The following is a 26,588-nucleotide window of genomic DNA, read 5'->3' on the forward strand; positions in this document are numbered from 1 at the left end:
TGCATTTCTCTGGTAGCTAAGCATATTAAACACTCTTACAAATATTAGGTTATTTGTATTTGTTCTTTTGATAACTAATAGCTATTAAGTTCATTGAGCTATTTACAGGATATGTTGAATATTTTTTAAAATTTTGCAGGTATTATATGTGGTAGCTATTAATCTACTCTGTGATGTGCGCTGGCAACTGCTTTTTTCTGCTCCTTAGACTGTCTTTTCCCTCAGTGATTTTTTCTTTTGCTGTGAAGAAGCATTTTTAATTCCTTGTAATCTAATTTGTAAATTATTGGGATTTTTCCCTTGGCACTGGAGACTTTCTTACGGCTCTATCTCGAAGTGTTTTATTTAGAGTTTCTGCGAGCACTCCTCAGTTTCATGTATGTTATTAAGATATGTGGTCCACTTTGAATTGATTTTTGTACAGGGAGAGAGAGAAAGAGAGAGAGAGAGAGAGAGAGAGAGAGAGAGAGAGAGAGAGAGAGAGAGATATTTACTTTATGACACAGTGCTGGCTGGTACAGACAGCTGTATCCTGGGATGTCAGTTGTCAACATGTCCAGCAGAAACCAGTGAGCAACAGGTGCAGTGAGAGGCTCTATCTCACAAATATTTTGGAGAAGCACTTGAGAGAGGCGCTAACATCAATCTCTGGCTTCCACATGTACTTGACTGACTGTACCCATATCTATCTATCTATCTATCTATCTATCTATCTATCTATCTATCTATCTATCTCTTTCTCCCTCAAAGTATGCATCACTCAGTCTATAGATGCCAGGTGTTTATATGTTTTCTAAAGGAAGATATGTTCAAGTAGGAAAATAAAAGAATTAATAAGTCTTCTGAGAAGAGTAGGGGACCAAAAATTAGCCAGAAAAGAATACACTAACCAGAAAAGCCTGATGGTAATAGAAGAGAGAAAAACGAAAAAGCAAGAATCTACCTAACAACAGAAACAAAAAATAAAACAATAAACTGGCAGCTTCTCTCACAATAAACTTAAGTATAAATGACTTTAACTAAAAAAGAGTTGCAGAATGGTTGGCTCTATTAAGTTCCAACTATCTTTTTTTTTTCTTCCAAAAAATGTACATTCTATCCTTCAGGGGAAGTTCATTATTAAGCAGTAAGGTAAACAACCCAAAAGATTAAGTAAGTTCCTGAAACTGACCAGATTCATTAGGCCCCTCCTTACTAGAGTAAGCAACAAAAATAGAAAGCCCCTCTCTGTAGGGTGAAGCTGAGCTGCAAAGAAGACTCTGAACCGAGACCAGAGGTCCAGAAGGAGCAGAAACCAACCCAGCTGCCTAGAAGAGGACACTCTTCAACCTGTTAAGCTGCCTGCAGGATGTTCAGTGGCTTCCAAGATTCTTAGCTTGTATGAACTGACACCTGTGCTGGGTAGGCTTTGGTGATGCAGCTGTCTTTGAGTCATTCCTGCTACTGTAAATAAACTCTTACCAATACTCCTGTATGTAACCCAGTGAAACCAATGGTCCACCTCTGGTGTATGTACTCTGGTGGTATCCATAGGGAGCCTTTCATGGGCTCCTTAGTTGGGGTGAGAAGACATATGTATAGTGTCTCTGCAGAAAAAGTTTTGTACACAACAACATATTCTTGCCATAAACAGTCATAAACTGAGAGTCAAATGATAGAATTCAATTTATGAAGTAAAAGAAAGCCAAAACCAAATTAGTATAGCTATTCTGAGAGCTGATAACATAGACTTCAAACCAGTGTTAAGCCAAATACATAAAGAAGGTAACATTCATAAAATGAACAGTTCATCAAGGAAATGTAACAATTATAAATAAATATACACCAAGCACTGTAGTTCTCATTGTCATAAAACAAACACTAATGGGAATTTTAAAATTACATAAGTCCTAAAGCAGTGGTAATAGTTAACTTTAGTATCATAACCCTATGTTTAGAGAGTTTATCCAAACTAAAGATGAACAAAGAAACTTCAGAGTTAAACTATACCATGGATCAAATGGACTTAACACATATCTACAGGATATTCTATTCAGCAGATATACAATAAACATTCTGAGTATGCATAGAACTCCAAAATAGACCACATTCTATGCCATAAAATAACTTAACAGACACAAAATAACTGAAATAATGCATCACCACCTATCATATCACAGTTGAATAGAACTAAAAATCAACATCAAGAGACACTATTTGTAAATAACTCAAAAATACTTGGGGGGCTGAACAGTGTACACCACATGATTTTTTGAAGGAAACCTCAGGGTGAAGTAAGGACTTATAGGAACTATTAGTGTACCTGTCTGTCTGTCTGTCTGTCTGTCTGTCTCATGTGTGTGTGTGTGTGTGTGTGTGTGTGTGTGTGTGTGTGTCCATCTCTGTGTATGCTCATGTGCTTAAAGTCTGAGAGTCAACATCACTATCTTCCTTGATCACTTTGCCCCCTCGCTGTTTGAGATAAGGGGCTTTAACTATCCTCATCAGTGAAGTTGGCTGAGTTTTTGACCAAATCTCGGGGATAAGTGGGTGATGGGATACCATTAACTGGTTAATTTCAAGATTCCCCTTTGTTAAGAAAAATGTAAGCTAGTCTCGAATGGACCTAGAAGTGCACTAATTTTAACAATATAGAAATTTGTGAGATGACACATCTAAAGGTGGCCTTGGCTTTGTTAATATGTGAGAAATCCTGCTGCAGGTTTTTCACTCTTATGACAAGATAATTCACTCATTTGATTCCTCTTGAAAATGACTTTCAGCAGCCAACTTTGTAATTGTGGCCCAGCATGTTAGAAATTAGCAGTGTGTCCCTCATTCTCCTCTGCACACATATCTGTGAAAAGTATTATGGACCAAGGAATATCATATTAACCTTAGTGGCGTGGTAATCTAGGTCAAACATCATGCTAGTACTTTACTTTTATTATAAACTTTCCTTATTTTACTCTTTAATTCTATTGCTGTCTTCATTTCAGTGACGAAGTTCTAGGGTTCTCCAAAGTTAGAGCCACCAAAGCCCAGATGCCATCACAGAGTGTAAACACAGAAATCCACGTTTCTTCAGCATGAAATGGCTTCCTTCCCAGCTCCCACCCACAGACTGTACATCACATCGGTTGTTCCAGGAGATCTCAGGAATTTACCGTCACATCCACAACCATCCGCATCGATGTGAAAGCCTTCCTCACAGCTGCACTCATAGCCTCCTAAGTAGTTGATACAGAGCTGGGCACAGCAGGCTTCTCCGCTCTTGCATTCATCAAAGTCTGAAGGGCAGAGGACATTTGTGTTACTGCAGGAAAACAGAACTCAACAAAACTGCAGAGGCTCCCTCTGGGAAGCCTCGCTCCTAAAAGAAGACCATTTGATTAACCAATTCCCACTACTCCAGTCACATAGTATAGACACTGAAGAAATGATCACACAAAATAATGATACCTACTCTGGGTTCACGCTTCTTGCAAGCTCTTCGCATGTCTGTTATTTATTTTAAAGGAATGTAAATAATCTTCAAATGCATTTATAAGGAAAAAGAGAGATCTCTGCTATTTTTCCAGTTTGAAAAGCAATCTGAATAAACAGAACCTGAAGAACAAAAAGACAGGATTGAGAAGGAAGAACCAGAGAATTCCATTTAGTTTGACAGCTACAGAGGAAGACAGCCCCAGACTCCATAATGGGTTTCTCCTTCAAGATTTGAGATCAAAGAGTGTTCCCAAGTCAATACCCCACCTCACACTCAACTAGGGGAAGGGGTGGGAACTATATGCCTGCATGAAGGAAAGAGGCACACTTCACATCGTGTGCATTAAATTCTGAAATATTCCAGAGTGTTTTCTTATATTTTTGGTTGTGACCCTAACCTTTAATGGCTGAGCCATCTCTCCAGTCCCCAGAGTGTTTTCTTAAACCTGGCAGTGATACATGTCATGGAATGGGTGAGGTCTGTGGGGTTTGGTTACAGCTGTGATGTTATTCCTCCAGAATGTCCTGTAGGATGAGCAGTTGTCTATATAGCACTATCACTCTAGAAGTCTACAGTTATGAATGGTTGTTCTTAAGATGCAGCTGGCCTACAGAAAATCAAAAGGCCTCAGTGGCTGTCAGGCTGAAACCATTCAGCCAAACAGCAATGTACTTGGCCCAAGTTTTGAAGGGTCATTCTAAGCAAAATAGTGAAAGAGTTGCAACAGACACTGTTTTCCTCTGCTCCTGGCAGCAGGGAATTTTATGGTAAAGGTGTTGGCTTTTTGCCCTGGTTCAATTCAAGCCTCTGTGTGTTGAGCTGTTAGGCTGGGTGACTGTCACTGCTGAGCTTACAGAATCCTATTGCTCCAGGACTACACAGGTACAAAGAGGTCAATGTCTCAATTAACCTTGGAAGAGTCAGTAGACTCAAGGAAATGAAGACAAGAGACAGGAAGAAAAGGAAATGCAGTCAGTCAGTCAAGGCGAGGGGTCAGCAGAAACTATCTAAATGAAGGTCATCTGGGCACAATGCTTTCTTTCTCCTGCACAATGTCCCAAGGAGCTCTTCTCAGAAAATGACAGTTATTAGTTTTTGTCATATTAAGCCTTCCTCTGGCCTTTCTCTTAAACGAGGTGAACACAGAACTTAAAAAACAAAAGATGAACCAGTTTTATTTCATGTAAAACATTAGTCTCTATGATCTTTTAAAATTTCAGATATTTCTTTTTGATTTAATAACAGGGCTTCTTACCAACATGCATACATATAGGTCTCAGCCAACAAGGGATACAGGTTCCTCCCATAATACTGAAAATATGCCCCTTATTCTGATTACTATTGTTTTGGTTTATTTTAGATTATCTTGCAATTTCCATTGCTCTGAGAAGATTTCTTAGCTTTCTCCTGTACACTGACTGAGGATCAAAATCTCAGCATAAACTTTCTGCTTCTACCATACAAATCATGTGGATCTGGGTATGGTATACACGCATGGCATGTGTAGGTATAATTGCATGACATATGTAGATAGGGGTGTACATGCATGTTATGTGTGGGCATGGGTGTACATGTATGTTATCTGTGGGTATGGTTTACATGCTTGCTATGTGTGAGTATGATGTACATGTATGCCACATGTGGGTATGGGGTATATATGTATGTCATGTGTAGGTATGGATGTATACACATACATACCATGTGTGGGTATGGTACACATACATGGCATGTATGGGTATAGTGTACGTGCATGCAAGATGTGGGTTTGGGTATTTATGTATGTCATCTGTGGATATGGGTGTACATACATGTAATGTGTGTGGAAAGTACACATGCATGTCATGGGGGAGAATGCATATGTATCGTGAGTCTTCTTCAATGCTCTCCCCACTTTGTTTTATAAAAGAGTCTTTTATTTGCTAGGTCAGCTGGCCAAAAAGCCAGAAATATTCTCTTGTCTCTACCTCTGAGTTCTGGGATTACAAGCCCAGTTTTTTATGTGGTTCTGGGGATCAGAATTCAGGGTTTCACACTCACAGAGCAAGTGATTCACTGCCTACATCCTTACTTCAAGTCTTTTCTAGAAAACACTGACATTTCAAGCTTTTACCACCTGATTTCTGAATGTCTTAGTTTCTTTTCATATCCCTGACAAAGTTGTTGCTTGTCTGGTTTCTCTTGTGATCATACGTTATGGCTTTGGCAACTGCACGGAATATAACACAGCAGCAGTGATGGAATGAACCGCTTACCAGGAAAATCTTGCCCTGGACAAAACTAGAAGACTTGCAGTACTGAGGTGAACACTTCTTATCCACTAAGCTCTGAGAAGCACCAGACTGAAAAACCCCATCCTCTGCACACAGTCACTGAATAAAACCACTAAACTAAAACATGCCCCCTAGAAACTAGCCATGCGTTTTATTTGGAATTCCTCACTGAGGTCAGAAAACTACTTTTTATATGACTGTCGGTCCAAGGCCACTTTCCATAGCTCTCGAGGTAACATTGCCTGGTTGACTGCTGAAATCTCATAAATATGCAGTTTTCTGCATTCTGACCCTGGCAGATGCTATACTTTTTTCTAGCTCTAAATAAGAAAAGTTTCCTGAATTGTACTTTTCAAAGACTAAAGGTATCTATTCATCTATTGATCTTTCTATCTATCTACATATCTATATCTGTATATATATCTGTATCTATCTATCACCATCTCTATATCTCTCTCTCCATATATATGTATGTACATACATATACATACATGTTCCATGTGGTGGTTGCTCATGTCTTTAATCTCAGCATTTGGGAATTAAAGGCTGACAGATACCTGAGTTCAATGCCGGCCTGGTCTATATATAGAATTCCAGGACAGCCAGGGCTATAAGAGAAACTTTGCCCCCCCCCCCCCAAATCTCAACCAACTAATGAACTGAATGAATGAATGAATGAATGAATGAACGTTTCCAGTTTTCTCTGTTTAGTACTCATACGAAGAAAAGAAGGAGGGAAGAGAGGGAGGAAAAAGAAAGTGAGGAAGAGAGGAAAACAAATTTCTTTCATAAATTTAAGTATTAATAAGAAAGAAAATGTGGCATATTTTTCATTGCAAGAGACACAAGGAAAGCAATTGGTTCTGGTATGTTGGACACCATAGACTCATAGCAGTGTAGAAGATATTATTGGATCAAGAAAAACAAACACATAGGTTTAATAACTATGTTTGTAGCAGCCTTATTTATAATAGACAGAAGCTGGAAACAACTCAGATGTTCCTCATCTGGTACATTTACACAATGAAATACTACTCAGATATTAAAAACAATGACTTCATGAAATTCGCATGCAACTGGATGTAACTAGAAAATATCCTGAGTGAGGTAACCCAGTCCAACCCCCCCCCCCAAAAAAAAAAAAACCATGGTATGCACTCACTGATAAGTGGATATTAGGAAAACAGCTCAGAATACCCATGATACAACTCATAGACCATTTGAAGCTCAGGAAGAAGGAAGACCAAATTGTGTATGCTTCAGTGCTTCTTAGAAAGGTGAACAAAATAATGATGGGAGATAGAGGTGAGAGGGATTGGGAGAAAGGAGAGGGAAGGGAAAATGGGGGGCAGGATCAGGTGTGGGAGGAGACAGGGGAGGTGTACAGAGGGTGAGGAAATTGTACAGAGGTGTGTATCAATGAGGGATGGGGAACTGGGAGTAGCCACCAGCAAGTTCCAGATGCCAGGAAAGCAAAATGCTCCCAGGACCCAACAGGGATGAAAGTAGCTGAAATGCCCAACAAAGTGCACAGAGAACCTATAGAAACCATATCCAGAGCTTAGGCAAGGCCCCTGGTTGCAGGATGGGGCCACTCGCCCTTCTCAAAAAGCCAGAATTGCTCTTGTCTAAAGGAAATACAGGGACAAAAAGTGGAGCAGAGACTGAAGGAAAAGCTATTCAGAGACTGCCCCACCTGCAGATCCATTCCATATACAGACACCAAACCCAGACACCATTGCAGATGCCAAGAAGTACATAGTGATAGGAGCCTGATAAAGCTGTCTCCTGAGCTGTCTCCTGTATCAGTCTTCCAGAGTCATACTGATACAGATGAGGATGCTTGTAGCCAACCATCAGCCTGAACAAGGAGACCCCAAGGGAAGAGTTAGGGGAAGGACTGAAGGAGGTGAAGGGGTTTGACACCCCATAGGAAGAACAACAATATTAACTAACCAGATGCCCCGGAGCTCCCAGGGACTAAACCACCAACCAAAGAATACACATGGAGGGACCCATGGCTCCAGTCGCATATATAGCAGAGGATGGCCTTGTCTGGCATCAATGGGAGGAGAGGCCTTTGGTCCTGTGAAGGCTCGATGCCCTAGCATAGGGGAATGCTAGGGCAGTGAGGAGGGAGTGGGTGGGTGGGTGTGGGAGCGCCATCATAGATGCAGGGGAGATGGCATAGGGTGTTTAAGGAGGGGAAACAGGGAAGGGAGATAACATTTGAAATGTAAATAAATAAAATAACCAATAAAAAACATATGAAGTAAGTTAAAAAATACTATAAAGAGCAGAATACTATAAATTTCATGTGATTCATTCTCTTATAATGCTGAAGCGTGAAATAAAATAATGGAACCCAGTGATTAAGCCACCTCTCTCAGGGCTTGAAACGATCTCCTATCATGTTGGATGGTGTACAGTGAAAAGGGAGTGCTTTTGCCGTCGTCGTACTATCACTTTAAAGAGAGGAAGCACATAGCACTAAGTAAAATCAGTAAAGTCTCTGCTCCAGGATGCAGAGGCCTCACTGTTGAAGAGAGTGTTTCAGAAGCAGAGCACAGCAGTGCTCCTCCCATACTGCTTAGCAGAGAGACACTGGGAGATCTCCATGTAGCACATTTTAATGAGGGAAGGCTAAATTGGGACCACTCTCCTCATTGTTCCAAATGATATAAATGATAATAATTAGGGTGGCTACATGGTGAAGGGCATGTTTTCCTCTTCTAGTAGAACCAAGTTCTCTTCATGGCATCTGTATTAGGAAGCTTACAATCACGAGAAACTCCAGTTCCAGGGAATCTAACTCTCTCTTCCTGACTTAGTCGTCACCTGCACATGCATGGACACATGCCCATGCACAAACACAGACATACACATAATTAAATAAAAAAGAATGGGTTTGACCTGGTATGTATAAAGTGATCATCTTATAAACTTTTCTTTTATTGAAAGTTGCCATTGCCCAACTGAATTATTCATCCAAATCATTACCAAACTGAAAAACAATGATTTCATTTCTGCTTGAGGCAGGAGGACATGGGAGACAGTGTTCTATCTGCTGTTGGCATACAAGTTTAATAGCTTAGATAGACTTTAGTATATTTGTTTGAAATAAAACAATAATTTGTGCTTACATAGAGTTAATAGCCCCATAGATCTCATTAACAGTGTTTCAATCTCCTTAATTTCAAGGTAAATACCCAAGTATTTGCTTGCCTTTGCTAAGTATCAGTAGTCAGAGACACAGTTAAAAGCACCTCTCAGTCTGAGGGATGTGGCTCAGAATGTGTTTTAGAATCAAAGTGCTAAATGAGTCCAGAGAAACTCTGCATGAAGATGGTGTCCGCCATACATTACCTATGCATGTTTTCCCATCTGTATCGAGCTGATGTCCGTGGTTACAGGAACAATGGGGTCCACCAATCGCAGCCTTGCAGTGATGAGAACAACCGCCATTGTTCTTTTCACAGATATTGACAATTTCTAATTCAATTCCTTTCCAAAACAAGCAAAAGTGTTATTAACACGACAGCAGGGAAAATGGAATGTATCTTAACAATGGACATGCATTCTCTTTTGAGAGGGCGACACACTGAGAGAAATACACTGACACTTTGCACTCATAAAAGTCAAATTCTGAGGTGTATCAAGTCATGAGTATTATATATACCTGTTGAACTACTAATGCTAAGAAGTAATGATAAGGAAGGTAATAAGAGTCCAATCAGTTGATACTAAATACTTTTAAAAGTCTCTTCAGTGAATAAAAAGTGTGCGTGTATGCGTGTGTGCGTGTGTGCGTGTGTGCGTGTGTCCGTGTCCGTGTCCGTGTGTGTGTGTGTGTGTGTGTGTGTGTGTGTGTGTGTGTAAAACTGATGAGTATTCTTTCAGTGCCTGTGGGTTCAGGAAATTGCTGCTAAGAATAACTTGAGGTTAAAGACATTAAACTGATGTACTTGCTGTAAAGTGAGTTGTACCAAGTGAAAGTGCTAGCCAGCTTTGATACACATAAACTGCACTTATCAGAATACTACTGTTTTAAAAAAAACATGCCACCGTCCCTGGCATATGCTAGTAATCTGGGCATATTGGTGAGCATCAGGTTCAGCATATGAATGTTGACTGGCCTGAGCACTTAGGCACCATAGCCTGATTTTCCGAATGAAGATACAAGAAGTAATCAAATACTTGAATCAGTGTTTGAGGGATGGAATTTCAATGCACTGCCTCTTTGTGTAGGTGCTCTGTTCTCCTTGCACCCACACAGCTTGTTTCCTTATAGTCTTAACACCTGAATCCTGAAGAAGAAGAATATGAAAAAGATCAAGACAGATGTACCTGACTTTGTGGTGCCCCTCACAAACATGTTTCATCATTGTCACTGCATAGAGAATCTAGTCTCTAAGACTGTCCTCCATCAGCACAGCCTCTTGCTACAGCATGCAGCAGCCTGTAGGCCCTCAATGAACACTGCAGGTCCCTGTCACTGCAGACCCCATTGTGCCTTCTTCATTTGGTCATAGCAGCTTACAGCAAATATCCAAAGACACATACCCAAAGATTCGTGAAATAAAGGACAATTATGCTAATCAATGTGCTATTAAAAGAAGGAACCTCTCTGGGCTGCAGACTGAGAAAACTATAACATTAAAGGACTGGAGAGTGGAGGGCTTTTTAAGCATATGCTCATACGAGCACTTGACACAGAGCTGAGCAAGTTTCCTCTTTGCCACTTCGGCCGTGTAAAGGTAAAGAGGTATTGAAACCAGGGTTGCTATCTTCTAATCCATTAGGAAAATCCCCATCAGTTTCCAAAAAACCTACATTGATTGATGTGGAATCACTCTCTAATAATATGCAGAATATTGTTGGTGTCAAAAACCAGGTCTCCCAGGTTAAATTCTGCCCACTCAGGTAGATTGCATTTAGGTGAGGTTCGAGCAAACACTAAGATAAATACACACACACACACACACACACACACACACACACACACACACACACCTACCTACATACATACATACATACATACATTCATACATACATACATACCTTGGGTATGAGAGTCAATTCTCAACATCAGACTTACCTGTGTTTTTTATACCTTCATTAGGCAGCCTGAAGGTAATATTACACAGTGTTCTAACTTCACATTCATAGTTTTTATTACTATCTACTATGCAAGAACAAGTGTAGTATCCTCCCCTCTGAGACTTTTGTCAGTGTCTCAACTATATTAGAGAATTTCAGGGCTTAGATAGTTCAATTACTTCAAAGAAACTGCCTCAACACTGAGGATCGAGATCATGGAGATTTCTTTGATGACTTTCATTTTTACCTCTTCTGTATGAATTAATGATCATCCTTCCAGGGGGTCTAATGCATCTCTCTAACTGAGCACACACATGCTGCTCATTCAGATATTCAGGAACACATTCATACAGTACGTAAACACAACTCAGAAAGACAAACAACATCGGCAAAGCTCTAGTTCACTCTGGAAGCAGGTGTCAGAGACCAGGAGAAGCTGGCCCCTTTAGTCCAGAATGTGAGCTTCAACTCAGCACTAGCCTTACCATCCTCATTTTCTTCTGGGACAGCAGCTTTGCAAGTGCTCATAACTGCCTGTCTCCCCTGGGTATAAGGAGTCCTGGAGAAGAATGCTTTTAGGTCATTGGAAACTATAAGAAATTCTCCCATACTCATCAATATTTAAGGAAAAATGCAGCAAATAGTCTATCTGAAGATCATTGTGTACACTGCCCATTCTTGCTAGGTACGCTATGTGTTGCAGGAATACAGTTCTGTGTCTGTCTGCTGGTAGTTGCTTCAGGCATAGATATCTGATAATATACTAATCTCATTAAAGCACTTGGGATTAAAGGGACCTAAGCTCTGTGTAGACCTATGATGTTAGCACTTGGGAGGCAGAACCAAGATGATTGTCCATAAATTTACAGGCCAGCCTGGGATACATAGCAAGTTTGAGGCTAGCCAGAGTTATGATTTCTCCAAAAAGCCAAGACAAGCAAAAGTAAGTAAATATATAATTCCAACCTTTGATTTTCAAATGAGCACTAAAAGTAAGCTGATGTTTTTATGTTCTTGATCTGGATGATTAACAAAGGGCTATTTTCCTATTAAACAAAAATCACTCAGGGGCCACGGATACTGCTTAGTGGTAAAGGAGCTTCAGCCATGTGTGACAACCTGAGTCAATTCCCAGGGCACACATGTCAGAAGGAAAAAAATACAACCAGACTCCTGAAAGTTGTACTCCGATCACTACACACACACATTGTTCTGGCTGGCACACATACACACAAATACACACACACACACACACACACACACACACATACACACACACACACACAGAGGAATGTGCCACACACATCACGCACCCCCACACATAAAATAAAATTTTAAATTATACTTAAACAGAATCTGTTTTTCCCATAGGTGACAAATATGTCATTTGCTTGATAGATACAAAACATAAAACATATGTATCTAATAGCATAATGTGAAGTTGAGAATTCATTTGATGAAAGTTTTAACTAATTATAAAATGTGTGGACCTTCCCAAATTCAAATCAAAAGAGAGCGAGTGTGAATTCACAGCACACTGTGAGGGCTGAGTCGTTGTATTATATAATATTTCAAGATTTCCTCAAAAGAAATTAAATAACCATAAAACCTTTTCTAGGACAAAGGTGACACCAGTGCTTTACAATCCTCTCATTACATACAGAGGATATACTCACAGTTAAATATCACCACACTCTTAAAAGATTTTCTCTGCCTATGGGTTTAGAGAAACCTCAGAACACAAATTTTCACTTAAAGGTTTGTATGTCAGTAGTAAATACTGAGGTCTGGGGATGGCTGTAGAGAGAATGTAGTTAAACATTCCCATCAGGAAAGTAAATGTGAAACAGCACTTCCACCTAATACATCCCACTCTAGGGCAAATTGCTTTCCTGAGTAAATTCCAAAGAAAGCCTCTAACTCATAAACCACTGTTAATAACGATCCCTTATTTCATGGTAGTGGAGAATGCACTAATCAGACTGTAAGATTCCTTTGTACATTTTCAAATATACTCATCCCCTAAAACTCTGGCTATATTTTAAACCCAAATGTTAATAAGAAAAATTCCATCCGTATTTTCCTCTTCCCAAATGGGGATTCTGACAGGCAGTCAAATGGACCTAACTTCAGAAGTCCTTTCTTAATTAGTAGTCAGTTTCCCTCACGCTTTATTTACTTTGTTCTTTACAAGGCAAACAACATGGTAAAGAAACTGCTCTAGACACACAATGGGAATGCATACATGAACTTGAAAGGTTCATCAGCAAACCAAGAAACAGAATTTTACAAAGAGGAGGTGAATTTCTTGACTTCTAGTGGTGTCCCTACATGAAGAAGCCCAGAAAGAATGTGAGTGTGCTCGTTTGTCTATTATTCTAGCTGTGTTCTTTTCTAACACCAATAAAAATACATACAGTATGTGGAAACATCAGGTGTAGGTAGAGGACTTGCTTATGAAGAGGTGAAAGGCCACTTAAGTCCCAGCACTAAGACTCAGTGAATTTTACTTTGAGAGCTTTGGTTCTGGCTATGAAAGAGTGCAAAGAGCATCTTGGAGAAAGGGGCTCCATCCCAATAGTAGTAGCTGTCAATCACATAAGTGGGGTCACTGAGAACACAGTTAAGGGATGCCATTAGAAGCAGAAAACACAAATCAGCTATTGAGATGGAGCAGAGTTGGAGAGGAGAAACCAAACCCATGTAGAGTACAGAAGAAAGAGCATTTCAGAAACAATGAAAGCAACTCTCCTAGTTTTGCTTGTACTGCTGTGATAAGCAACATGGGAAAGAATGGGTTATTCTGGTTTATATATTCCACTCAGTCATAATCCATGGTCCAGTGAAAGCTGAGACAGCAACACAAGCGGAGACGGAACCTGGAGGCAGGAACCGGAGCAGAAACAGTTGAAGAACACCGCTCACTGGCTTACCTTCCATGGCTTGCTCAGCCTGCTTGCTTAGCCCTTCTGTGTCAGTCATGATCAAGAAAATGGTCTACAGCCATGCCTACAGGCCAATCTGATAAAGCCATTTTCTCACTTGAGTTCTCCCCTCTTCAGAAGTCTTGGCTTGTGTCAAATTGATCAAAACTATTCAACACAGTAATGTAGTGCTGAAAGTCTTACCAAAAACACAATAAAACTGGAGAGGCTTTGATTTTATCTGGAAACATGGCAGGAAAGAGATGAAAGGGTCCACTGAGTGACAGAGATGGGGGCAGGTTAACCTGGGCTGATGAGAAGATGCAGTGTGAAAGAGAGAAACTGTTTTGACTAACGTCCTTTTTGCTGTGGAAATTCTCATGAGCTCACTGGCGAGTACCTTACGATAGGAAATGTTGGTAATGATAATTTAGAAGACAGTAGTAATGGTGATTCAGATGAGAAGGGGATTGTTAGGAGAGGCAATCTCTTGATTGCTATCTTTTCAGAGGTAGCAACCCCCAAACACAGCAAAAGAAATGTCTTTGGTAGCAATAAGATCAACTCCTTTGTTCTAGTAGGGGAGTGACATTTTCCCTTGTAATTCTGCTGGACATTTGGGGAAACTTGTTACTCTGTATGGTAGTTTGCATCTGGTTTTTGATGCTATAAAAGTCAAAACGGATCAAACTAAAGTAGGAAGAGTGGATAGGTAAGTTTGTAAGAGAGTTAAACATGCTGATGTTTGGAGGATTTTGGAAGTAGAAATGGGGGGCGGAGGATGAAGATACCCATGAGTGAGTACCAGGCAGCTCTGAGCTTAGGACAGTGTGCTTCCAGGGAATGAGATTGACTAGGAAGCATCTCCTATAGCAGCTACAACTGATAACTCTGTAGCCTAGCATTTAAAATATATCTCTAACAATGGACACATTAAACCATGTAACTGAGCTGAGAAAGGGAATATGGTACTGCTGAGAGACTCTGTTAAGTGCTTGGTAAGGAAGCTATAGGGCTAAGTTCAATGATGAGCATGTGGAATAACAAGAACCATTAAAAGAGGTGTGACAAACATCAAGGACAAAGGAAGCCACTACTGAAGACACACATTGGAGCATCCCATGTGTGTGTGGCAAGTGATCACAGTTCATTCCTCTCATGTTCTCTTTATCCATGCTGGTTCCTCTTCTTAGAGCACTACAGTAGAACGTCTAGTGTTTAGCAGAGGTGGTACAAAAATAAAGGACTTCACAAAGCATCTGAGCCATGAACCCAAGAGCGTGAAACCAGAAGACCTGAGATTTAATCCTCACTGACTATCCTGTGAACCACAATGCAAACTAATTTTTCTTTGGCCACTTACTCAACAATAGAATGAAGCAGGTAACACTTCTCCATTCCCATCATCACTCTGTCCCACCAGGCAACATGCTCAGGAACTCCTGCTTAGGCAAGAGTTTTCAGCCTTATTCTTTCCATTATTGCTTCTGCTTTAAACTTGCTGAGCACCCTGCCTCCCAAGACTGCCATGATTGCTACTTACTGTAACAGTGTTTCCCATCAGCTCCTAGCTCAAAGCCAGGCTGGCAGGTGCACGTGAAGGACCCCTTTGAGTTCACACAGCCATGAGCACAGGTAGTGAGCTCCTCAGCACACTCATTTATATCTGCAGGGAGAGACATGGTAGTTGGCTTAGAATCTCCAATTCTATTTGTAAATTATAAAGATGAGTAAACTACTACCCTCCACCTAGCCTCTAGTTTTCAACATGTTACTAAATATTCCAGACTCCATACACACAGTGAAGCAGGGTATTTGTGAGTAAGCCAGCTCTATGACTGGGCATCTTCTGTTAGCCAGATGCTCATTAGTATTACATCATATCTATGTGAACCAACTGTTATTAATTGAAGAAAAGATTGAATGCAACTATAAACAGTAGTTCTAGTCTATTTCTCAGCAGTACAAATAAAAGCCTTTGTAGTTTGATGCTATGATCGTGTCATAGCCTTGAGCAGATATCCCAACTCTGTAGTATTTCTGTTTACTTTTGAGATCATATGTCAATTACAACCTTTCCTCCCCTCCCTTTCTAAGCCTCCCATATATCCTCCCTCATTCTTCTTCAAATTTATGGCCTCATCTTCATCAGTTGTTATTGCATGAATATATGTATATGTATCAAATATTTATATATATACATGCATATGTGCATGCATACATATACATATTTGTAGAAATACATACACACACATTCCCAAATATAACCTATTGTGACTCCCTGTTTTAAAGAAGGTAAAGCAATGGGCAAGTCAGATATGGGGCTTTTTTCATGGCAATACACACTTGGACCATATACATCTCTATACTGTTACAAGACATGCTATACGAGGCTGGTATCCTATCTCTCTGCTGAAAGTTACTGTCACTTTAACTCAGTTTCAGTTTCTTAGAAAGAGGTCCTGTCCTGTCACCTCTTTTCTGAGTAGTACATTGTCTTTGCACACACCTGCTTGCCAGTCCCCATTATCCTGTATTGTTAGAGTGCTCAAATATTCAGTGGTGTTAGGGTGAGATGCATAGGATTAATGTATTGGCTGTTAAAATAGGAGTCTGAAAAAATGAAAGCTATATCTTTTTCTATGTATCTTGCCTGTCAGTTTTAAAAAAATAATACTTAAGATCCTCTACTTTCCCTACTGCCAGTTGCTAAGACAGATGTGTGCTGTATTGGATCTTTTATGCCATGTTTACTTGGTATTACTGAGAGGCTTGCTCTTTCTGAAGGGAAACTGAGAAAGAGTGGACCTGGGAGAGAGGGGAGTGGGTGAGGACTGGGAGGCATGGAGGGAAGGGGAACTGTGGTTGGGATGTATTGAAAACAAACAGAAATCAAACAAATAAGGAATGAAAACCAGGTACTAGGGAGGTGTCTCAGCAATGAAGAGCGCTATGCGATCTTCCAGAGGACCCAGGTTCTATCCTCAGTACCCAAATGACAGCTCATATCTTCTGTAACTCTAGTTCCAGGGAACAGGATGCCCTTTTCTGGCCCCTGAGGGGACTGCATGCACAGGGTATGCAAACGTACATCTAGGCAAAATACCCATATATATATATATAAAATAATAAAGTAAAAACTTAATAGAGGAATGAAAATCAAAATGGTATACCTTTGACAAAATATGTTTAAAATCCATAAGTCTTTTTTATTTCATTTTATTTATTTTGTGTGAATGCATGCATATGCATATGTATATGCAGGGACGGTATCAAGGTTCGCACGTGTAGGTCAGAGGACAACTTGTAGCAGCTGGATATCTTCTTTCACTTTATGGGTCCTGGGGCCTTGAACTCAGGTCGTGAGGCTTGGCATCAAGCTCCTGTCCTAGTCAAGCCATTTCATCAGACCCCATTCCCCCTCCCTCAAAAAAAATTCACACTGATTTTTGTGTCTGGTTACAATTCAATTTCTTAAAATATTGATCAGTTCTGTAAGTCAAGGAACATTTTGTTGTTTTCATAATTAATCCAAATATACTTTTTCTCATTTGATGAAGATGTCATGATACAAGTGAAGGATTCTGTGGTCTCTCAGAAGTTATTAAAACAAAGACTATCCCACAGGAATTCCTTCATCCTCCATTGGTGCCAGTCATGCAATAATTTAGCCTTTTCATCTTTGAACCGAAGTGTGTCTGCTTTGCTATTTCTGGAAACAGAAATGTGTAACCTTGTGTTTACAGGGTTTCTTTCTCTTCTCATTTTAATTATTCCTAACTTCTGAGAGCCTAATTTGCACATACTTGCTTTTCAAAGGTTACCCCACCTCTGTAGTCTATGATCAAAAACTCCCTGTGTGGTTATGGAGGGTTTTTAAATATTAATTCTGGACTTCATTTTTTTTAAAAAAGAAAACCCAGAAAACAAAAAAGCATGACTCCTGAAAGTACACTAGGTCATTCTTTTTTTACAACACATAAGAGTTTTGCTGAGATTTCTTTTGTAGCCTTATAAAATACTTTTCATACTAATCAAGTCAAAAATTAAAGTATTAGATTTTAGCATAAATGAAAATACCTTTTCTCCTACCTGCTTCAAGTGTTGAATCTGACTAAGACAGGATTTCAAACAATTACCTCATTAAGACATCGGCTTCAGCTTCCTACCTTCGCAGGCCTTTTTGTCTTCAGACAACTGGTACCCAGCATGGCAGGCGCACCTGGCCATGCCATTCTCGCTTTGACACAGGTGAGCACATCCATTTGCACCTGCGCAGGGGTCTGTCTCTGAAAAGCAATGAGACAGTGATAGTTTGTTCTTCATCCAGTTTAGGAAGACATGCAGAGTGGAAGGCTGGACAAAGAAAAGTCACGAAGGTACTGAAGTCATTTATTTCCCATTTAAAGATGGTCAAGGATTCCAGAACAGTTTCTCCCACATTCCTACAGAACTCATTCAACAAATGCATTTCTGCTTTGTGATCTGAGCCCTGATTCTGAATAAAAGAAATATAGAGATGAGGGGCAGAAAGGACTTAGCTTAATATCCCTGTCTCCTCCTGCCCTCCAATGCAGGATGGAGCCAACAAATGTTGGAAGGCTGTGGAGGGCTTCATTCTGTTTCTGTTTCTCTATTCACTGCTCTATGTTGTTAAATAGGAGCATCCTTAGATCAACACTTCCTTTTTCTAGATTCCTTCTGACATTTGGTCACCAGTCATGATGTTGGGAAAAGGCAATCGGGGAGACAAAGGGAAAGTCCCCAGCTCCAGATGGTAGGGATGAGAATTTGTTCTTCCTTTTGAGAACAGAGTATTTGTATGTAACCTGGGCTGGCCTTGAACCCAACTTGATCCCCACTCTCCTCAACTCTGGCCTCAGAACACCAGGGTTATAGCCATGTATCACCATGTTCTCTGGTGATTGACTTTCAAATGTCTAAACATACTTGGTCATTGAAGAACAATTATTGGTCCTAGACTATAATTATTTTTTAAATGGTTCAGTGATGTTTCCTTATATTTGTTAAGGACTTTTGGATTTGAGAAATGTTCATTTCTTTTGTAGTTTTCGTTTCTGATAATGTCTTAGCTTTGGGATAGAATAATGCTAGCCTTACAAAATGTGTTCAATGATGCTGTGCAGTCTTATACTATCTGAACTACAGCCTGGGTCTGAGTTATTTAAGAGTTTGGTGACTACATAGGGATCCATCCCACGTGCAGTCACGAAACCCAGTCAATATTGGGATACCAAGAAGTGCATACTGATAGAAGCCTGATATAGCTGTCTCCTGAGTGGCTCTGCCAGACCCTGACGAATAGCAGCGGATGCTCGCAGCCAGCCTTTGGACTGAGAAGTTAGAGAAAGGGCTGAGGTAACTGAGGGTGTTTGCAAACCATAGGAAGAACAACAATAAAAACAAACCAGACCCTGCAGAGGACGGCCTTGTCGAATATCAATTGGAAGAGAGGCTCCTGGTGCTAGGAAGGCTTGATGCCTCAGTGTAGGGGAATGCCAGGGTGAGGAGCCAAGAGTGGGTGGATGGGTAGGAGAGCACCCTTACAGAAGCAGAGGGAGGGAGGATGGGATAGGGGATTTCTGGAGGGGAACCGGGAAGAGGGTAACATTTGAAATGTAAATAAAGAAAATATCCAATAAAAGAAAAGGAAAAAAAAGTTTGGTGAAATTTGCCTTGATGATTTATGTTTTGGAAAACTATGAACATTAACTCAATTCCTTCATTAGACACAGGGCTGTCTAGACTACTTGTTTGCACTATGAAATTGCTTGGATGCCAAGGCTGGACCACTCCCCACCCAGTGTAAGGGAATGTCAGGGTGGGAAGGCAGGAAGTGGGGTGATTGGGTAGGAGAAACACCCTTGTAGAAGAAGGGGAGGGGAATAGGATAGGGGGCTTATGGACCAGAAACACATTGAAATGTAAGTAAAAAAAATCCAATAAAAAAAAAGAAAAGAAAAAGCAAGAAAGTAATTCTCTTTCAACTAATCCAAAAGAAGATAGCCACATAAACAAAATTCTACCTATAACAACAAAAATAATAGGAAACAACAATCATTGGTCCCTAATATCTCTCAATATCAATAGACTCAATTCCCTAATAAAAAGACATAGACTAACAGACTGGATATATTAAGAGAACCCAGCATTTTGCTACATACAGGAAACACACCTCAGTGAAAAAGACAGACACTTCATCAGAGTAAAAGACTGGGAAAAAAGTTTCCAAGCAAATGGTCCTAAGAAACAAGTTGTAGTTGCCATTCTCATATTAAATAAAACCAAAAGTTATCAGAAAAGATAAGGAAGGACACTTCACACGGGACAAAGAAAAAAATCCACTAAGGTGAACTCTCAATTCTGAGTATCTATACTCCAAATGCAAGGGTACCCATATTCACAAAAGAAACTTTACTAAAACTCAAAGCATACATTGTAACACACAAAAACAGTGGGAGACTTCAACACCCCACTCTCATCAATGGACAGATCATGGAAACAGAACCTAAACAGAGATACAGTGAAACTAACAGAAGTTATGAACCAGATGGATTTAATAGCTATTTATAGAAGATTTCATCCCAAAACAGAAGAATATACTTTCTTCTCAGAACCTCATGGTATCTTCTCCAAAACTGACCTTACAATCAGTCACAAAACAGGCCTCAACACATACAAGAAGATCAAAATGATCCCACGTATCCTATAAGATCACCACGGACTAAGGCTGGTCTGGATGTGTCTCTCAGGAGAGATCTATATCTGGTCCCTTTCACCATGCACTTTTTAGCTTCATCAATCTTATCTAGTTCTGGTGTCTGTATATGTATGGGCCACATGTGGGGCAGGCTCTGAATGGCTGTTCCTTCAGTCTCTGCTCTAAACTTTGCCTCCCTATCACCTCCTATAGATATTTTTCCCCTTTTAAGAAGGAGTGGGAGATTCCACAATTTGGTCATCCTTCTTCTTGAGCTTCCTGTGGTCTGTGGATTGCATCTTGGGTAATTCGAGCTTTTGGGCTAATATCCACTTATCAATGAGTGCATACCAAGTGTGTTTTCTGTGATTGGGTTACCTCACTCAGGATGATATTTTCTAGCTCATTCCATTTGCCTATGAATATCATAAAGTCATTTTTTTGATAGCTGAGCAGTACTACATTGTGTAGATGTTCCACATTTTTAGAATCCATTGCTCTGTTGAAAGGTATCTGGGTTCTTTCCAGCTTCTGGCTATTAAAATAAGACTACTAGGAACATAGTGAATCATGTATCTTTGTTGTATGTTGGAGCATCTTTTGGTTATGTCCAGGAGAGATATAGCTGGGTCCTTAGGTAGCGGAATGTCCAATTTTCTGAGGATCCTCCAGACTGATTTCCAGAGTGGTTGTACCAGTTTGCAATCCCACCAACAATGGAGGAATGTTCCTCTTTCTCCACATCTTCACCAACATCTGCTGTCACCTGAATTTTTTATCTTAGTCATTCTGACTGATGTGAGGTGGAATCTCAGGGTTGTTTTGATTTGCATTTTCCTGATGACTAAGGATGTTGAACATTTCTTTAGGTGCTTTTTGGCCATTTGATATTCCTCAGCTGAGAATGTTTTGTTTAGCTCTGTACCCCATTTCTTAATACGGTTATTTGGCTCTCTGGAGTCTAACTTCTTGAGTTCTTTGTGTATTTTGGATATTAACCCTCTATTAGATGTAGGATTGGTAAAGATCTTTTTCCCAATCTGTTGGTTGCCATTTTGTACTAATGACAGTGTCTTTTGCCTTACAGAAGCTTTGCAGTTTTATGAGGTCTGATTTGTCAATTCTTGATCTTAGAGGATAAGCCATTGTTGTTTTGTTCAGGAAATTTTCCCCAGTGCCCATGTGTTCGAGACTCTTCTCCACTTTTTCTTCTGTTAGTTTGAGTGTATCTGGTTTGATGTGGAGGTCCTTGATCCCCTTGGATTTAAGTTTTATACATGGTGATAAGAATGGATTGATTTGCATTCTTCTACATGCTGACCTCCAGTTGAACCAGCACCATTTGTTGAAAATGCTATCCTTCTTCCATTGCATGGTTTTAGCTCCTTTGTCAAAGATAAAGTGACCATAGGTGTGTGGGTTCATTTCTGGGCCTTCAGTTCTGTTCCACTGTTCTATCTGCCTATCTCTGTACCAATACCATATAGTTTTTATGACAATTGCTCTGTAATACTGCTTGAAGTCAGGGATGGTGATTCCCCAAGAAGTTCTTTTATTGTTGAATATAGTTTTCACTATCCTGGGTTTTTTGTTATTCCAAATGAATTTGCAAATTTCTCTTTCTATCTCTATAAAGAATTGAGTAGGAATTTTGATGGGGACTGCATTGAATCTGTAGATTGCTTTTGGATTATTTCTATCTTCCTGTATCAATTGAGGCCTGTTTTGTGACTGATTATATGTTCAATTTTGGAGAAGGTACGATGAGGTGCTGAGAAGGTATATTCTTTTGTATTTTCTTTAGGATGAAATGTTCTATAAATATCTGTTAAATCCATTTGGTTCATAACTTCTGCTAGTTTCTCTATGTCTCTGTTTAATTTCTCTTTCCATGATCTGTCCATTGCTGAGAGTGGGGTGTTGAAAACTCCTACTATTATTGTGTGAGGTGCAATGTGTGCTTTGAGTTTTAGTAAGGTTTCTTTTATGAGTGTAGGTGCCCTTGCAGTTAGAGCATTGATATTTAGGATTAAGAGTTCATCTTGGTGGATTTTTCCTTTGATGAATATGAAGTGACTGTCCTCATCTTTTTTAATGATTTTTTGTTGAAAGTGAATTTTATTTGATATTAGAATGGCAACTCCAGCTTGTTTCTTCAGACCATTTGCTTGGAAAGTTGTTTTCTAGACATTCACTCTGAGGTAGTGTCTATCTTTGTCTCTGAAATGTGTTTCCTGCATGCAGCAAAATGTTGGGTCCTCTTTACGCATCCAGGCTGTTAGTCTATGTCTTTTTTAGGGAAGTGAGTCCATTGATGTTGAGCGATATTAAGGAATAGTGATTGTCGCTTCCTGTTATTTTCATTGTTAGAGGTGGAATTATGTTTGTGTGTCTCTCTTTTGGTTTTATTGCAAGATTTTGTTCTTGCTTTCTGTATGGTGTAGATTCTCTCCTTGTGTTGGAGTTTTCCATCTGTTATCCTTTGTAGGGCTGAATTTGTAGAAAGATATCTTATAAATTTGGTTTTGTCGTGGAATATCTTGGTTTTGCCATTATGTTAATCCAGAGTTTTGCCGGATACAGTAGCTTGGGCTGGTGTTTGTTTTCTCTTAGAGTCTGTTTGACATCTGCCCAGGATCTTCTTGCTTTCATAGTCTATGGTGAGAAGTCTGGTGTAATTCTTATAGGTCTGCCTTTATATGTCACTTGACCTTTTCCCTTACTGCTTTTAATATCCTTTCTTTGTTTTGTGCATTTTGTGTTTTAACTATTATGTGACAGAAGGAATTTCTCTTCTGGTCCAGTCTATTTGGAGTTCTGTAGGTTTCTTGTCTTTTATGGGCATCTCTTTTTTGATGGTTGTGTCAATGTTTTCTATGGCATCTTCTGCCCCTGAGATTCTCTCTTCTATCTCTTGCATTCTGTTGGTGATGCTTGTATCTATGGCTCCTTGTCTCTTCCTTAGGTTTTCTATATCCAGGGTTGCCTCCCTTTATGCTTTCTTTATTCTATTTCCATTTTCAAATCCTGAATGGTTTCATTCAATTCCTCCACCTGTTTAGTTGTGGTTTCCTGTAAACCTTTCAGGGATTTTTGTGTTTTCTCTTTAGGGGCTTCTACTTGTTTACTTGTGTTTTCCTTCATTTCTTTAAGGGAGTTCTTTATGTCCTTCATAAAGTCCTCCATCATTATCATAAAATGTGTTTTAAAATCTAAATCTTGCTTTTCTGGTGTGTTTGGATATCCAGTATCTTCTTTGGTGGGAGAACTGGCATCTGATGATGCCAAGTAGTCTTGGTTTCTGTTGCTTAGGTTCCTGTGCTTGCCTCTAACCATTGGATTGTCTCTGGTGTTTGCTTGCCTTGCTTGTTTCTGAGAGTGACTTGACCCTCCTGTGGGCCTCTGTGTCAGCACTCCTGTAGAACTGTTTTCCTGTTTTCTTTCAGCCTTTTCTGAGAACAGGTGCTCTGATTTTAGGTACATAGGTGCTCCTGGTGACTATTTTTCAACTCTAGGCATAGGCAGGAGTCAGAAGGGCCTTGCCCCTGATTCCTCCTAGGTCCTTGCACCCAGAGGGTACAGTTCGCATGAGGCGATTCCCACTTGGGTCTGGAATGTGGACAGAGGTTAGTTTCCTCTGACTTCTCAGGAGCATCCACACATCTGCGTTTCCAACTCTTTCCTCCCCGGGATTTGGGTGCTAGAAACTGTTTGGCCCACTCAGTTCAGTCCTTGGCGCAGACCAGAACTGCAGGTACAGGTAGCTGACTGTTCCTATATTCCTGTGTCCAAAGGCACTGTGCAATTTCCCCTTGGACAGGGATGTGGGCAGTCTCAAGATGTCTGCACTTCTGAGTGTTCAGCTCCCTTCCCCACAGGATTTGGGTGCAGGGAATTGTGGGGTGATATCAGTTCACTTCCAGGCCAAATTCTTATCTCCTTGTACAAAGCTCAAGTCAAAGTGGATCAAAGGACTCCCACATAAAAACAGATACACTCAAACTAATAGAAGAAAAAGTGGGGAAGAGTCTTGAACACATGGACACTGGTAAGAATTTCCTGAACAGAACACCAATGACTTATGCTCTAAGATCAAGAATCACCAAATGAGACTTCATAAAATAGCAAATCTTCTGTAAGGCAAAGGACACTGTCATTAAGAGAAAAATGAAACAAACAGATTGGGAAAAGATCTTTACCAATCCTACTTCTGATAGAGTGCTAATTCTAATATATACAAAGAACTCAAGAAGTTAGACTCCAGCATTCTAAACAACCCTATTAAAAATGGGGTACAGAGATAAACAAAGAATTCTCAACTGAGGAATAGCAAATGGCTGTGAAGCACCTAAAGAAATGTTCAGAGTCCTTAGTCATCAGGGAAATGCAAGTCAAAACAACCCTGAGATTCCAACTCATACTAGTCAGAATTGCTAAGGTCAAAAACTCAGTTGACAGCAGATGCTGGTGAGGATGTCGAGAAAGAGGAACACTCCTCCATTGCTGGTGGGATCCGGAAATCAGTCTGAAGGTTACTCAGAAAACTGGACATAGTACTATCTGAGGACTCACCTATACCACTCCTGGGCATATACCCAAAAGATGCTCCAATGTAAAACTAGCACACCTACTCCATTATGTTCACAGCTGCCTTCTTTATAATAGCCAGAAGCTGGAACGAGCCCAGATGTCCTTCAACAGAGTAATGGATACAGAAAATGTGGTACATTTACAAAATGGAGTACTACTTAGCTATTAAAAAGAATGACCAAATGAAATTCTTGGGCAAATGGATAGAACTAGAAAATATCACGCTGAGTGAGATAATCCAGTCACAAAAGAGCACACATGGTATGCACTAACTGATAAGCAGATAGTAATCTGATTCTTGGGATACTCAAGAGACAATTCACAGACCATATGTAGTTCAAGAATAGGCAAGACGAAAGAGTGGATGTTTCAGTCCTTTTTAGAAGAGGAAATGAAATATTCAAGGGAGGAAATACAGGGACAAAGTGTGGAACAAAGACTGAAGGAAAGGCTATCCAGAGACTGCCCGACCTGGGGATTCATTCCATATGTAGCCACCAAACCCAGTCACTATTGCTGATGTCAAGAAGTTCTTGTTGATAGGAGTCTGATATGCATGTCTCCTGAGAGGCTTTGCCAGAGCCTTTTTGATACACATGAGGATGCTTGCAGCTAACCATTAGGCCTCTCACAGGGACCCCAATGGAGGAGTTAAGAGAGAGGACTGAAGGAAGTAAAGGAGTTTGCAATCCCATAAGAAGAACAACAATATTAGCCAACCAGACCTCCCTGCCCTGAGCTCCCGTGGACTAAACCACCAACCAAAGAGTATACATGGAAGGACCCACAACTCCAGCCACATATATAGCAGAAGATGGTGCTATCTGACATCAATAGAAGTTCTTGGTCCTGTGATGGGTCACTTCCCCAGTGTAGGGAGTGCTAGGGTTTTGAGGAGGGAGTGGGTAGATGGGAGGGAACATCCGCATAAAAGCAGGGATATGGGAGATGAGAGAGTGGGGAACTGGAAAAGATAACATTTGAAATGTAAATACATAAAATATACAATAAGAAAGGAAAGGACTTGAAGTTGGGTGGCTCTGGTTTGGGATAAGGATCTAAAGTACTAAAGTACTAAAGTGTAAAATAGTTTTAAATAATAAAAGTAAAATTTAAAAATAAAAAATAAAACAAGGAAATGTAGTAAGCTGATTTCTTGGGAAAAGATAATTTCAATCCAGCCTCATCATGACTGTGTTACATGATTATAGTAATCACTCTAATGCAGGTCTACAATGAATATGAATAAGTAAGGTAAAAGAAACACAAAATGTACAGTTGAAAAACAAAAGAGCACCAGCAAATTTAATGTTGGAGCCAAGGCTTGTACCAAAATGGACAAGGAGATTAAAAAGAGACCTGATCTGAAATGGTGGGTACTCACAGAACAAGACCCTACTCAGCTAATCTTCCAACCTGTAGAAAGAAAAGACCTGAAGAATTTTCTGTTTTTAATAAGGACAAGAAAGGAAAGCTACTGAGAATATGATGCAAGAAGGTCCAGCTTTACCTCA

General features: G+C 40.0%; 1 protein-coding gene across 11 annotated transcripts in view; it reads right to left on the minus strand.

Annotated features, from left to right (window-relative positions):
- Positions 1–26,588, minus strand: part of Egfem1 (EGF-like and EMI domain containing 1) — a 651,262-nt gene that overhangs the window by 70,942 nt on the left and 553,732 nt on the right. For 9 of the 11 annotated variants that reach the window (XR_010063603.1, XM_063281764.1, XM_063281767.1 and 6 more), the window contains 4 exon segments: positions 17,933–18,052; positions 15,307–15,429; positions 9,106–9,243; positions 3,147–3,269 (listed from right to left, as the gene is read on the minus strand). Coding sequence is in view for 8 of the 11 variants with exons in the window: in XM_063281764.1 (XP_063137834.1) it covers positions 3,147–3,269; positions 9,106–9,243; positions 15,307–15,429; positions 17,933–18,052 (504 nt within the window). In the remaining 3 variants the exon portion in view is untranslated. 11 annotated transcript variants of the gene reach the window in all.

The sequence above is a fragment of the Rattus norvegicus genome, chromosome 2 (assembly GCF_036323735.1).
Source record: "Rattus norvegicus strain BN/NHsdMcwi chromosome 2, GRCr8, whole genome shotgun sequence".
Classification (NCBI taxonomy): domain Eukaryota; kingdom Metazoa; phylum Chordata; class Mammalia; order Rodentia; family Muridae; genus Rattus; species Rattus norvegicus.